General features: G+C 40.9%; 2 protein-coding genes across 3 annotated transcripts; both read left to right on the top strand.

The window, feature by feature from the left end:
• Positions 1-598: 598 nt before the first annotated feature.
• ccdc124 (coiled-coil domain containing 124) lies at positions 599-2,672 on the top strand. Its single transcript, XM_076088158.1, has 5 exons — positions 599-697; positions 1,220-1,397; positions 1,582-1,780; positions 1,926-2,031; positions 2,179-2,672. Exons 2-5 carry the CDS (start codon positions 1,239-1,241, stop codon positions 2,381-2,383), a joined length of 669 nt encoding a protein of 222 aa, XP_075944273.1. The 5' UTR covers positions 599-697; positions 1,220-1,238; the 3' UTR covers positions 2,384-2,672.
• Positions 2,673-2,813: 141 nt separating this feature from the next.
• On the top strand, positions 2,814-12,909 carry kcnn1b (potassium intermediate/small conductance calcium-activated channel, subfamily N, member 1b). Of its 2 annotated transcripts, none has more exons than XR_012953114.1 (10): positions 2,814-4,811; positions 6,055-7,203; positions 7,613-8,047; positions 8,197-8,292; positions 8,780-9,198; positions 9,583-9,724; positions 10,021-10,131; positions 10,342-10,473; positions 10,645-10,714; positions 11,328-11,389. XR_012953114.1 is itself a non-coding variant. In XM_076088156.1 (10 exons), exons 2-10 carry the CDS (start codon positions 6,070-6,072, stop codon positions 11,613-11,615), a joined length of 2,823 nt encoding a protein of 940 aa, XP_075944271.1. In that variant the 5' UTR covers positions 2,814-4,811; positions 6,055-6,069; the 3' UTR covers positions 11,616-12,909. The 2 variants fall into 2 exon arrangements, 1 of the variants encoding a protein (XP_075944271.1); XM_076088156.1 differs by having other exon boundaries at positions 10,342-10,469; positions 11,328-12,909.
• Positions 12,910-13,581: the final 672 nt, after the last annotated feature.

Below are 13,581 nucleotides of genomic sequence, written 5' to 3'. Positions count from 1 at the left end.
ACTTTTATACTGTTTTACGTGCTGAATATATGGACGGAAATTCCTGACAGAGGAAGAACATAAATCAGAAATGGAAAAAGAATAAAGTGACTTCCTAATTAAGGATAATGAGGACAATTGTAGAGTGACTGCTGGGGAAATGTGTACAGTACACTAATAGAGAGGTTCATTTTAAATACATGTTAAGCTGTCTCTAGTGTTTAGGCTGTGGTTTTAAATCTTTGGCAATAATAATGCCTTGTTACATTTCCCTAAATTAATATACTTAATTGGATGAAATTCACATTTCTTGACATTTAGATAAAAATGTAACACGTGGCACACTTGTATAGTATTTATCCAAAAGCTAAAGAGGAATTTAAAGGACAGTGTTATAAACTTGAAAGACTTCATCAAGCCCATAGATCTAGCCCTTTTACAGTATCTCCTTATATCATTTGGGACTTTTAGTTGTAGTATTAAAAAAAATAATAAATTAATTCAACGTGTTGTGTGACGTTTTAGAGAACATTTTCAAACAATTTGTCTTTCTCATTACCAGAAAAAATGTATATTTATATAATTTTTTTTTTACGATATGACAACAATAGGAGACGCTACGTCATCAGAGTGCGCCCTGGTTTCAGAGGCGGCAGATGCCTCTTCGAAATAACAGCCAACAGTCGTCTACTTGCGACCTGTTTGTATTCTCATACTGGTATGAAACCGTGTGTATGCTTTGTGTGTTGTGGTCACTATGCTCTCCGCTACATTTTGGTAAAATTGAAATTGGGAATGACCGGTTTTTTGACAAGCAAAGCAGTCTTGTGTATGAGGCTAACATCAGCTAGTTATGGCTAACTAACGTTAGCTAACGTTACACTGTGAAGCAAAATCTACCGTTAACAAGAATAATCAGCAAATAACTGGCTTCCGTTTTGTTACTTTATTAACAGGTTAAACCAAAATGATATAGTAAACGTTGGATTAACTGACGTTACCTATTCATCTAACGTTAATTATCCAAAAAGAACTGCTGCACACTACTCATAACATAAATACTGCATGTTGAACCATCACAGTTTCTACAACATGTAGGTGATGAACACGAAAAAGAAAAGTCTTTGACAAAAACAAATCTGTAGGAAAGGGTTTTGAATAATTGTAACGTTAAACTGGCTTGAAGACTATCTTGCTAGACAAACTCCTCATTGGTCTATTGTCTCTCCTCGTCTCTCAGCTGAAGAGGAGCTGTTGGGATGCCAAAGAAGTTCCAGGGCGAGAACTCCAAGGCGGCCACAGCCAAAGCCCGTAAGGCCGAGGTCAAGGCGGTGGCAGACGCCCGCAAGAAGCAACAGGAAGAGGATGCTTTGTGGCAAGAAACCGACAAACTTGTTCTCAAAAAAGGGCAGAGAAAGGTGAGCGCTCTCTTCTGTGTGATGTTCACATTTGGGAAATTTCATACTCGTGCTGCTTTACTTGGGCTTCAAGAATAGTTCAGTGATTGCATGTGTCACAATACATTTAGTGGCCAAACTACTTTGAGACAACATGTGTTTTTACGAAACAAAAGTCTGATGAGACAGCTTTCGGACTTTGCAGGATGACAAGGAGAAGAAGAGGCTCGAGCTTTTGGATAGGAAAAAGGAAAACCAGCGACTTCTGGATGAGGAGAGTTTGAGCATAAAAGGCAGAGCCCTGCGGGAGGCTGGACCTGGAGGAAAAGTGACTCGTGCCCAGATCGAGGAGGTGCTTCAGAACGAACTACAGCAACAGCAGGAGCAGGAGCTCCAGCCAAAAGGTCAATTCTGGGTTTAAGTTGACGACAGAAGTGTGCTGGTTAGAATAAAGACAACACGAGTGGAGATGCAATCCAGCAGCTTTGGCTGTGTTGGGGATCAAATCAGTACATTTTTTTTACCATCAAATACAATTTCTTCCCACAGAAAAGAGCCATCTGGAGATCCCACTGGAAGAGAACGTGAACAAAATTATACTTGAAGAAGGAGCCGTGGAAGCCAGAACAATAGAAGATGCCATCTCTGTGCTCAGGTACCACTTGTACTGTGTGTGTGACATCCTGTTGTCTTTGTGATTTGTCTGATGCTGATTTGAATTAAGTTTATTTAGGCCTATAAAACAACAATGATGCCTTGTGAATGTTAAGCCATCATTCCGCCCTCTCTTCCCGTCCTCCAGCGCGGGGCCTGAGGACGTGGACCACCACCCGGAGCGGAGGATGAAAGCAGCATTTGCTGCCTTTGAGGAGGCTAACATGCCTCGCCTAAAACAGGAGAACCCTAACATGAGGCTGTCGCAGCTGAAGCAACAGTTGAAGAAGGAGTGGATGAAGTCGCCAGAGAACCCCCTGAACCAACGCTTTTCCACCTACAACTTAAAGTGAATGCACTCTTTACCCCCCCGATAACTCAATTTGAAAACTGTCTGCCTATGAACATAGGAGACATTGAAAAAATCTAATAATTTAATTTAAAAGTGGGTGTTGCTATTGAGAATTTTACCCGTTACCTCCGAAGCCAGACGACTCGGCTTTGTTGTTCCATTCACTAGAAAGGAGAAGCTCCTTTTCCCCTATCAAGGTCATAATAACATCATTATTTGAAGCACTTCTGGGGAGGTGGGAAGTCAGATGTTTTGAGAGAAACTTATTAAAGTTCACCGCTCGATCATCACCATCTCTTGTTGCTTTCTACTCACAAATCAAGTCACACACTGAAATCACCGCCGCTGCTGTGAGATGGAGTTACATGATTCAGACTTCACTATTCATTCATGAAGATAGTTGTCATTTTGTGTCCGGGGTAAACAATGCTCACCAGCAAACATCACAGCTGCCTTTAAAATAGCGGTGGTTGCAAATCACTCTTTTTCTTTCCTCTTTTTATTACTTTGAGAAGTTACGAACCAGTTTCTTCCAAGTGAGTTGTTTGTTTAATTAGCAAAATAGTTTGCATTGAACACCAAAGCCACTGTCGCCAGTGGATTAAGACTCAAAATGCTGACGCTCAAGTATTTCAAGTACGAATGGTCCATTGGCTATTAAGCCTTGTGAACGTCTGACGAGATAGTCTGCCGATGCCTCCTGTCCAGTATCTTAGGGCGTCATCCTCTGAAATATGTGCTCGGATCAGAATTGGTCATGTAGTTTCTAGTAAAATCCAAATGTGACACTTCATTCAATGCTTCAAGTGAGAGGCCTGGTATATATACTCACTTCATTGCCTTTTAACTCAGCTGCAGTGAGAGAGAGAGAGAGAACTAATTCAGCCATGTTTAAAGGCCCACATATGCTCTATGATATTTTATTACAACAGAAAATAATTAGCATAAAGCCAAATGTGTCTCTGTAAGGTGAACAAAATGATAAAAACTAACCATCTAGATCCTAAACTGTAGCTGCGATTGTCCTCCCTTATCTTCTTTAGCAGACCCGTTGGCCTTTAGCCAGCAGTGACTTCAAGGTCCTCTGATCCTATCGTCGTAAATGGATGGTGACCTCTGAAAAACGAGGACTCGGGTTGTGATCCAAACACTCGGAGCTGCATTGGTGCTGTGTTTAAAGTGTGGGCTCGCGCTTCAGTGTGCATGAATACAACAGACCTGTTTTCGACACTGCAACAGACCTGCCACGTGTGGAGTCGATCGGATGAGCGGTTGTCCAGAAACTCGAAGGACAGACATGCACACAGACGGAGGCTCCTTCCATTCTGGTCCATTCCATTAAAACAGACATTTTAAATCCAGTTCTTTCAAACAACAAAATGAATATTGGGGAAATTACTTGTTGTACCTGTTGTTTTTTCGCATCCCTATCATTTGCAATTAATGTAGGATTTTGTTTTAGACCCGGCCATGTGTCATACCATAGTTATCGCTATTGAATTGCTTTTGCATTCAGTTATGTGGCCAGCAATGGTGTCCAGTGCTGCCGTTTGTCACAAAGGTTTTCTCCAGCACAGCAACATTCACGTACTGAGCTGCTGAGGCAGCAAGCTTTAGGCTTTGTAGGTTTGTCCCGATGCCAGATTGAAAGACAGAAAACAAGAACAAAAACTGAGCTTTCGCTGTCTTAAATGCAAGCATAGAGGAAAAACAAGAAACTTTAAAGTATCTGCAGTGTTATTTTGGAGTTGGGGGTTACCCAAACCATGATGCTCTTCAACAGGCCTGAACATTAAAGGGAAATGTATACATTTGTTGGGCTACATCTGAAGAGACTTTGCACTTGGCCTGATTAATTCAGAACCCGATTTTTTAGAAAGGCCACGTTTGTCCAGCCAGGCTGTTGTGGCGGAGGAGATAAGAGCCTCTGCCAAGGCCTTTGAACCACAGCGCTTCAATGACATGTTCAACTGACCTTTTATTTTCCTTTTTGCATTGAAAGCGCCCAGTTCCTTTTCTTTCCCCTAGCAACCAATCAGTCCACTTCCAATTTATAGGGATTTCTTTGAGCTCGTGCGTGTGATGTTCCGCCTTAACGCTGGTCTGATGTTACAGGTTTTTTTTGTTTTTCTGCATCCTAACCTGTCGCTGCACCCTCACACTCACTGTCCATTTGCATTACAGCCCTTTACCAGGCCAGCTGCTGCTGCTCTTTTCTTTCTTCATGTTGAATTCTAATGATTACTTTCAAAGGAAAGCCGTCTCCAAAGCTCCTTGATCAAGTGTGTGTACTGGGAGGAGGCAAGCCGCTGTCCAGCACCCACTCAGGCTTCTCTTCTTCTCAACACTTCTGTTCTGCAAGCGGGACTGTTTGCTATTAGTAACCTGCTTTTTCAAGTTTTGAGAAAAATAATTTGTGGAAGAAGAAGGTAAGGATCATCAGTACTAGTCGGGCTTTGTACTTATACGCTATTTGTGTTTGTTACGGAGAAAATTATGAAAATTGAGATTTAAATTGCAGTTCTAGGGTTAAAGTGAAAAATAGGACCACCATTTAGAATAATCATATTGCACTCTAATGATGCCTTAATTGTAAAACACGTTAAGATGAACAATTAGTTTTCATGCTCTTATCGTTCAGTATTTGCATCTACTCTCATTTCCTCAAGTTTATTTAAGAGTGAACACAGTTTTTATTTGCAGAATGACAATTTACGCATCTTTTTGGGCTGTGCTTTAGGAGTTAAACATCGTATATATTATGTTGTGTCAGTCGTTCTGTGCATTGCATCAGGACGACATCTGTTATGAAAAAAGGACAAATTACCACTTTTCAGTGGTTCAAAAAAAGATAACTGGTCTTAGTTTCTGAGCCTTTTTCCCTGTTAAATTAATGAAATAAATGAATAAATAAATAGTAGATAACACAAAATTACATTCATTTCTTAAACCTTTATAGAGAGCAATTCAAGACTCAAGAACAATAACTCTAAATTATGAATTTCTTTCCTCCAAAATAGTTAAAATAATTAATTTTTGAAACTGGTGAGTGATAATTCTTTGAGATTTCCATGTTGAGCAGGCTAAGAGGGGGTCACATCTGCTTTTGTCAGAATGCTTCACATTCATAACCAGCTGTACACACAATCTCAGATTAAGCAAATCATTGCTTTTACAACGATGATGATTTTGCTTTGAGTAAATACTCCCAACACAGGAGTGTGTGTTGTTAGTCAAACGACAGACTGTTATATTCACAGTTTAGGGACTAAGATCTTCCAATACATTTTTTAAAACACCATTATTGAGGCGTAAGACAAAAAAAAAAAGACAATGCTATAATTAGAATACTTTATTTCTGAAGCAAAATAACACTTGTTTCTATGTATTTTCTGTTGCCTGTGAAAACAACATCTTTAAAGGGCCTCAGAATTTAAGATGTTTCTATACTGCTTATTCCAGAATACTTCTGCAGCCCAGCCTTTATACCTTATGCTCATTTATGGCTATGTTTGTAGCAAAGAAATGAGAAGAAAAAACATTAATTGATGGATACTGTGTGCACATCATTCAATCGTAACATCCTGCATTCTATTTGAGGACATTTGTTGCATGTCATCTTCATCTTTCTCATCTCTGTGAAAAAATGATTTGAGTGTGATCTCATTTCAGCTCTGCGGTGATGCCATGAGGTTGATTCTGGTTAAACCCACCAACGCAACGCGACGTCTTGACTCAACAGGTGAAGTCTTCCGTGATGGGGACCACGAGCATTGTACTGCAGGAGGTCCATCACCTCCGACAAAAACTCCTGAGGGGATGCGGGATCGATTCTCGGGTACTTCTGTGGAAGCATCTTCTTCCCCACAGGAAACAAGTCTGTGCTGTGTTTCATCCTCACCCCACGAAAGATCTAATGGAATCAGCCCACCAAGAAGTTCAGTCCAGACGTCGCCAATGAAAACCAGAAACCTAACCTTGTCACAGCTGAGTGATCAGGACTGGCTGCTGCTTTGCGGCCAGGTTAGCAGTGTAGGAGATGATTCTCCGTCAGCGGAGAAAGCCGGCTCCAGTGTGGGACATCCAAACCACAATGACAGGTGTGGTTGTTCCTGTCCTGAGGCACACCAACATCCAGAGGCTTCTAGTTTTCATCCTCAATCAAAACAGGGCACCGTCCAACAAGACTGTCTCTCCAGAGTTTCAAACAAGAGAAGCCTTTCATCTCCACCGCACACCCAGCCTTTTCCCCAAAGCACCCAAGCTTTGACCACTTGCCAGGTTTTACCACAGCAAACAAACCAAAGGGATCTTTTGAAACCAGCAACGAACCATCCACAGGATAATTTCATGCTCCAATGCAGTGACCGAGAAGGTCAAAAGGAGCTGTTGCAGCAACAGCCCTGCAATCATTTTAAACTTCAAGACAGCAGCCAAGCAACTTTATTCAACATTCCTCTGAACTCCATTGAGTGTGTTGAGACGAATCAGAAGCTATACCAACACCCTCAGCCTGCCGTCAGTGCAGACTTCAACTGGAGAGAGCGTTTTGGCAAAGAACCACTGTTAGTTCAGCAATGTGAAAAACAAGACTCTCATTGCTCGATGAGCGGTGATCAGACCTGCAAGTGTTCTGGAGATCCCTCCATCGTCCTCAAGTGTCGACATCTCCCTTGCAACCCTTTAACCAGCACTACGCGGGTACAGAGGTCCTCTACTCCAGCCAGTAACAAAAGTGTCCAGTCCTTCTCTACCAGCCAGTATAGCTCACTTGAGAACCAGGATTTAGTGGCAAAGAGAGATAGACAGCGACAAAGTCAGGTACATGAAGTTTCTTTAAATGCCGTTGCTTTCTGACCGAGTGAGGGAGGGCATTTCCCCCCAAAATGTATTAAATCTTATGGAAATGTTTTTGTCAAATGGCAGCATTGTAACTGAATTAACTTTTTTAAATTTTTTTTATCTTATAACACATCTTGAATGACATCTTAGCAGTCTGTTAAGGGACAAGAACACAAAAGACAGTGCAGTAAAGGAGAGAGTTGTTGCATTGTTGAAAGTTTCAAACAAGATTTTCTACCAAAATCTGAATTTAATTTCGGCAAGTCCAGTTCATGATTGTAAAGGTAAAATATATTTTCTTATTTTTGCAGTCCTCTGACTCTCAGCATACGGTATTTTGTCTGATTAATTACATTTCCTGTGCTGATTGTCTTGCTTTCTTTTGCAGAGAAACTCTCAGCACCTCAGTGGATCAAGACTCTCCCTCCCTAAACACACTCCTCCGCCTTCCTCCACCTTAGCTGGTGACATAGTCAACGGGGACGCAGTGCGACCACTAAGCAGCCATGTTAATTTAAGATGCAGTCTTGCAGATCTCCAGTCAGGTCAACAGCCACTTCCGATTCTTCACAGTGCCATCCTAGAGGACGCCTTCTCCAAAGTCATCAGAGAAGATTCCATTAAGGCCAACAGTGAGAACCTGACCAGAGAGGAAGGCAGCGTACCACAGAAGAAGACCAAGGACATTAGCTACCGGCTGGGTCAGAGAAAAGCTCTCTTTGGGAAGCGCAAACAGCTGAGTGACTACGCCTTGGTCTGTGGGATGTTTGGCATTATCGTTATGGTGATCGAGACTGAGCTGTCGAGGGGATTTTACAGCAAGGTACTGTAGTCCTCTTCAGAATCACTGTATTCATGAAGTATAACAGGTTTACAAAAAAGTTCACCGTACAGGAAAAAAAAGTCACGTCTGGGTGTTGTCAAAACTGGCTGCACTCATTATGTTCATGTTTTTGTCTCCATTATTTACAGGAATCCATGTGTTCATATGTACTGAAAGGCCTGATCAGCCTCTCCACGGCTATTCTGCTTGGACTCATTGTGATGTACCATGCAAGGGAAATCCAGGTATTTGGATAAAAATCAAGAGAACTTCATGCATACCTATGGTCCTGGGTTCCCTTGGTTAACCTTATTTTTATCGAGGATAACCTAATACCAGGGTATTCTTAGTACTCTGACTGGGAAAACTTGCCAAGTTAACCATGTGTTTCATCTGATTTGTATGACATCCTGGGGCACAAACGGAAAATAGTTTTAAAAATATATTGTTTCACAGTATGCAGTGGAAGATCTATTACCTCCGTTGGATGAAATGTCAAACCTGCCATCAAATGTTTTAAATAGAACAACACTTAAATAGTCATTTCACTACTTCATGCTGAGTTTTAGAAACATTTTACTGTGAACGAGAAACATCTCAATTGCATCAATGAAAAGTTAAATTCAAAATCTACAGTCCAAACAAATACATTTAGCATTAATATTCCTCTGCTTTTGAGGCCAGTTGGATCATTTACTACGCAGAATTCATCACCCTGAAGTCTCTCTACAGCTCTTCATGGTGGACAACGGAGCAGACGATTGGAGGATAGCGATGACCTTTGAGCGGATTCTCTTTGTTGCGTTCGAGCTCCTTATCTGTGCCATCCATCCAATCCCGGGCCAGTATGTGTTCACCTGGACTGCTCGACTGGCCTTCAGCTACACAGCATCAGTGGCGGACGCTGACATCGACATCATCCTCTCTGTGCCGATGTTCCTGCGCCTCTACCTCATTGGCCGGGTCATGCTGCTCCACAGCAAACTGTTCACGGACGCTTCCTCCCGCAGCATCGGGGCGCTCAACAAGATCAGCTTTGACACTCGTTTTGTCATGAAGACGCTGATGACCATCTGCCCTGGCACAGTCCTGCTGGTCTTCAGTGTGTCCTGTTGGATCATCGCAGCATGGACCGTGCGTGTATGTGAGAGGTATCAGCTTCAAACTTCCGATTTTCTCACTCTTTCTTTTCTTCCCTTACTACCCAGCAGTGGTGGAAAGTATATACATTTACTCAAGTATTGTACTTTAATTGAGTATTTCCATTTTTTCTGCTGCTTTATACTTCTACCCTACTACATCTCAGGGGCAAATATTGTACCGCTTACCCCAATGCGTTTAAGCAAAAGATTTAAGCACTAATTCCACCATTTTACCAATTGCATTGCTTCAATATCATACGTTTGTACATTTTCAATGATATTCAAAAGGTGGATAACTAAAATCTGTGATAGTCTACTTGTAAAACATCTTGCTTGGTGTAACTGAGCAAAGACAGCCTTCAGGGTTTACGTCCAGGTGTCATGTGTCCATAGGTATCACGATGCACAGGAGGTGACCAGTACCTTCCTTGGAGCAATGTGGCTAATCTCCATCACCTTCCTATCCATCGGCTACGGCGACATGGTCCCTCACACCTACTGCGGGAAGGGGGTTTGCCTGCTGACAGGAATCATGGTGAGATTAGTACAGATACAGTAAAACCAGGCGTGTGGTGGAGGGTCATCCAAACATTCTTTGGCCTTACATTTTATAGTAAATCTCATCATTTGTAAACCAATGCAAATTATATGAGGCAAGAATCAAAGTAAAAATTATATAAACAACAAACATTTCTTAAAATGTTATATGTTTTTACAAGATCCAAGGCTGTGAATAGTTTTGCTCTATTTTTAACTGTTTACATAGCACTTGTCTATTATACATGATTATTGTAGTGCCAAGGTTATGAGTTTCATCATCGGTTCTCTTAGGGAGCAGGCTGTACAGCATTAGTGGTCGCCGTCGTTGCAAGGAAGTCAGAACTCACCAGAGCCGAAAAGCACGTCCATAACTTCATGATGGACACTCAACTCTACAAAAAGGTCAAATTTATTGTACAATTTTGTTGTTATATTCACGGTTAATTTCAGTCTTTTTCTTTTTTGACCGAATCAACAAAATGATGCGATTCAGTAGACCAAAACAAAACAAAGCACATGATACAAACATTACTAACTGTAACTGCTACTGGAAACAATTCAATAAATTCCTCTTTTGCACTTTTCTCCGTATGAAATTTGAATCCTCTTCAGGTAAAAAACACTGCAGCCAATGTGTTAAGGGAGACGTGGCTCATCTACAAAAACACCAAGCTGGTCAAGAACATTGACCGTGCCAGAGTACGCCACCATCAGCGGAAATTTCTGCAAGCCATCCACCAGTAGGTATAGAAATGTCATCCCCTGGGAGTGCAGAGTTAAAACAACAATAAACGTCATGTAGATGGGTAGTTACAGTTTGCTGGCATGTCTATTATTATATTTATTAAGGCCATGATTTCAGTTGTTTATTTTATTTGGCACATATGTGACTTTGGTTATTATTCTCAATTTCAGACTGCGAAGAGTCAAAATGGAGCAAAGGAAACTAGCTGATCAGGCCAATACAGTTGCTGACCTTGCCAAGGTTTGTATATGCAGCACCCTCGTATGTATGTGCAGTGAGTTAGACACTATAGAAGGCTGGTTTCATATTCATCATCTGAAGGGGGGGAAAGTGTCTCTGTGCTTCCCTTAAATATGTGTGCGTAAGAGCAGGATTTTGTTACATCTCAACTGGTTTGGAAGTCAATCGTGGGCCAATAGGAAACTTGCACAAGTGTGATATGGAAACGTGAAACCTCCAGTCCACATACACTAAGAGTGGACTTTTCAGTGAAGTAGGAATGGAAACATATTGGCAGATTCATAGATTCTGGATGTTTCAATGAGAGAGAATGTTTTTTTTACTTTTCTTGTCAAAAAAAAAAACATTAGACAGATAATTAATGTTCAACATGCCTGTAGGAGATGTTTAAGTTTAATGGGATTGAAAATAGATCATATTGTTATAATCAAATACACAACCATAAAACATAACATGTTTTTGGTGAAGTTAATTCTTGAAACTTTCATAATCTGTTTTTAAAAAATATGGAGAGAGAGGTTCCCTGCTACACTTAACCCAATGTCTCTTAAAATGGACCACAACATCCTGTAAGGTCAGGCGTACACACACTCTCCTCCCTGTTGCTTCCCAGACTCAGAACATGATGTATGATCTGGTGTTGGAGCTTCAACATCGAAGTGAGGAGCTGGACAGGAGGATCGTAGCTCTGGAAGAGAAACTGGACTCCATCCTTCTCAGCGTGCAGTCGCTGCCCGTTGTGCTTTCTCAAGCAATAACAAAGCTACAGAAGGATTTCCTGGACGACTTGGCCTGTCGTGTCCACTTCCTGTCATCCTCCCTGAGCTCTGAGTGCTGTTCAGTCCCTGCCAGGCCGCTCTGTCAAGGACCCACCACACCAGAGACACCCTACAGCTCATAGCCCTTACACAGTGGTTTTCTCTTTAGTCTGCAACTTTTTTTCATGCTGAGAAGGATTTTCTCAACATGCACACTCTTTTTTTTTTTTTTTAAAGTAGCACTCTGCTACACATTCATTCAGTTACACACATTCACCCCTGGGAGTTACAGCTACCGTCTCATACTGAGCAGCTCCAATGAAAAGGGAAGTGCCTCAGTCAGTGGATTCTAGAGGAAGGGAAGAGCATTATTCCTTTATTTCCTCTATTCAAAGTTTCACTGTTAGACTGGGTTCTCACCTACACATGAGTCCATAGAGCCCGCTTTTTTCTCACTTCATTGGACCCATTGGAAGTTGATTTGTAAGCTATGGCTACATGGAGAATTACAATGTCATTGTCAATACAATATATGATTAAAATAGCTTATCTTATACAGTCTAATTGAGTTAATTCCTAAGCAGTACATGAGGATTTCCTCATGTACTGGGATTTCCCCCAATTGTTTGTTTGAGGACACAAATGAGCTCACAGACGCCATCAAGATAAGCTCTTCTTGTTTTCACTCTATCTTGCAATATTCATTTCTGAAATGATACTCATCATTCATCATGACATCGTTGGACCTGGAAAAGGTTTTTGACTGGTTCCTCTAATGAACTGGTTCTGAAAGAGATGAGAAAGGCTTCCCATTCATCTAAGAGTTGTTGTTTTTCCTGTTCCAGTACAACAATGTTTTCAGTTGCAGTTTACAGTAAATGAGGTTCTCAATTAGAGAAAAGTGACTTGTCATAGAGAAGATATTTTTTAATGTTCATGATTACTCTCAAAGCAATAATGGTCTGGAACCGGCTAAGATTTCATTCAAGTGTAGTCCCAGATGTTTAGACAAAACTGTAAGTGCCAAATCAACCTACACTAAGAACATTTTGCCTGAAGGTATAACATCCATTTAACACTGCAACTTGTTCATTTTAATACTCGTGTTCTTTACTCACATCCTTGTATTTTAGTTGTGCTCATTTAAGACCTAATTTCTGTCTTGTAACATTTTCCTGTTTAGGCCGAGTTAAGTATCTATTAAAGTTGTAAACTTGAAAATCATGCAATAGAAATTAAGTTAATTCATACTCAATAAATTATGAACATTATTTAAAGCTCTGAAATCTTGCTTTGTGTTTCACTAGCCGTAGCCTACACACCTTTAATACAGCATACTTTCAATATTTAAGAACTTGTAATTAATGTAGCAGCCACACAGTATTTTATTTCAGACTTATATTAATATTACAAAAAATAAAGATTTGTTTCCCAGAACTCTGTCATAGGTTTCTTTATGTTTCCCTTAGCAGGACTCTTCTCCTGGGGAATACCATTACCCAAAATGTTTCTGTGTCTCAGGAAATCAGTATGGCAACCCTGCACCAACAGAAGAAATTGACATTACTATTTTTGTTGCTTAAAGTTGATAGTTTACACTAGAGTGCCAGATAGGCCTCGGCCTAACATTGAACCAGACCAGACTTGACCTGTGGATGCTGTGGTCACATGGATCAGCACAAGGAGACCCCTACCACATGCAAATTATATAACATTAGCCACTAAACAAATAGTAGTACAGATTTAGCAAAAGCAGGTGATAGAAGCAGTGTATTGCACTGTGTAGGTTATGTTGCAATTTTGCAAGGAAACACACACACACACACACACACACACATATACCCAAATACAGATCCTCCTCTTACGCATACACCTGCTTATTTCCAATGCCCCAGTTTGAACTAAGTTGACCTCATTCACTTTCAACTCCCGTCACACTGAAGGGGAGGAAATTTTACACCATTAAGCCAATCAGGGGGGCTCCACATACACGTTTAAAATACGTTGACGATTCGTATGAAGAAGTAAACTCATTGTGTAACCAAATACCGAAGCAGTCACACACGAGACATGGTAAACAGCTCTACCAACGAGGTTGTTTACAAGAAC

The sequence above is a fragment of the Anarhichas minor genome, unplaced genomic scaffold (assembly GCF_050575085.1).
Source record: "Anarhichas minor isolate MPS153535 unplaced genomic scaffold, ASM5057508v1 ptg000010l, whole genome shotgun sequence".
In the NCBI taxonomy this organism is placed as follows: domain Eukaryota; kingdom Metazoa; phylum Chordata; class Actinopteri; order Perciformes; family Anarhichadidae; genus Anarhichas; species Anarhichas minor.
This window is presented reverse-complemented; position numbering and strand designations above follow the sequence as displayed.

Bases quoted from the DNA above. Each gene is read 5' to 3' on its own strand.
- ccdc124 (XM_076088158.1), top strand. From the start codon at position 1,239: ATGCCAAAGAAGTTCCAGGGCGAGAACTCCAAGGCGGCCACAGCCAAA. The intron at 1,781-1,925 runs GTCAATTCTGGG...TTCTTCCCACAG, and splicing joins GCAGGAGCTCCAGCCAAAAG to AAAAGAGCCATCTGGAGATC. The intron at 2,032-2,178 runs GTACCACTTGTA...CCCGTCCTCCAG, and splicing joins GATGCCATCTCTGTGCTCAG to CGCGGGGCCTGAGGACGTGG.
- kcnn1b (XM_076088156.1), top strand. From the start codon at position 6,070: ATGAGGTTGATTCTGGTTAAACCCACCAACGCAACGCGACGTCTTGAC. The intron at 8,293-8,779 runs GTATTTGGATAA...GTCTCTCTACAG, and splicing joins ACCATGCAAGGGAAATCCAG to CTCTTCATGGTGGACAACGG. The intron at 10,470-10,644 runs GTAGGTATAGAA...TCTCAATTTCAG, and splicing joins TTTCTGCAAGCCATCCACCA to ACTGCGAAGAGTCAAAATGG.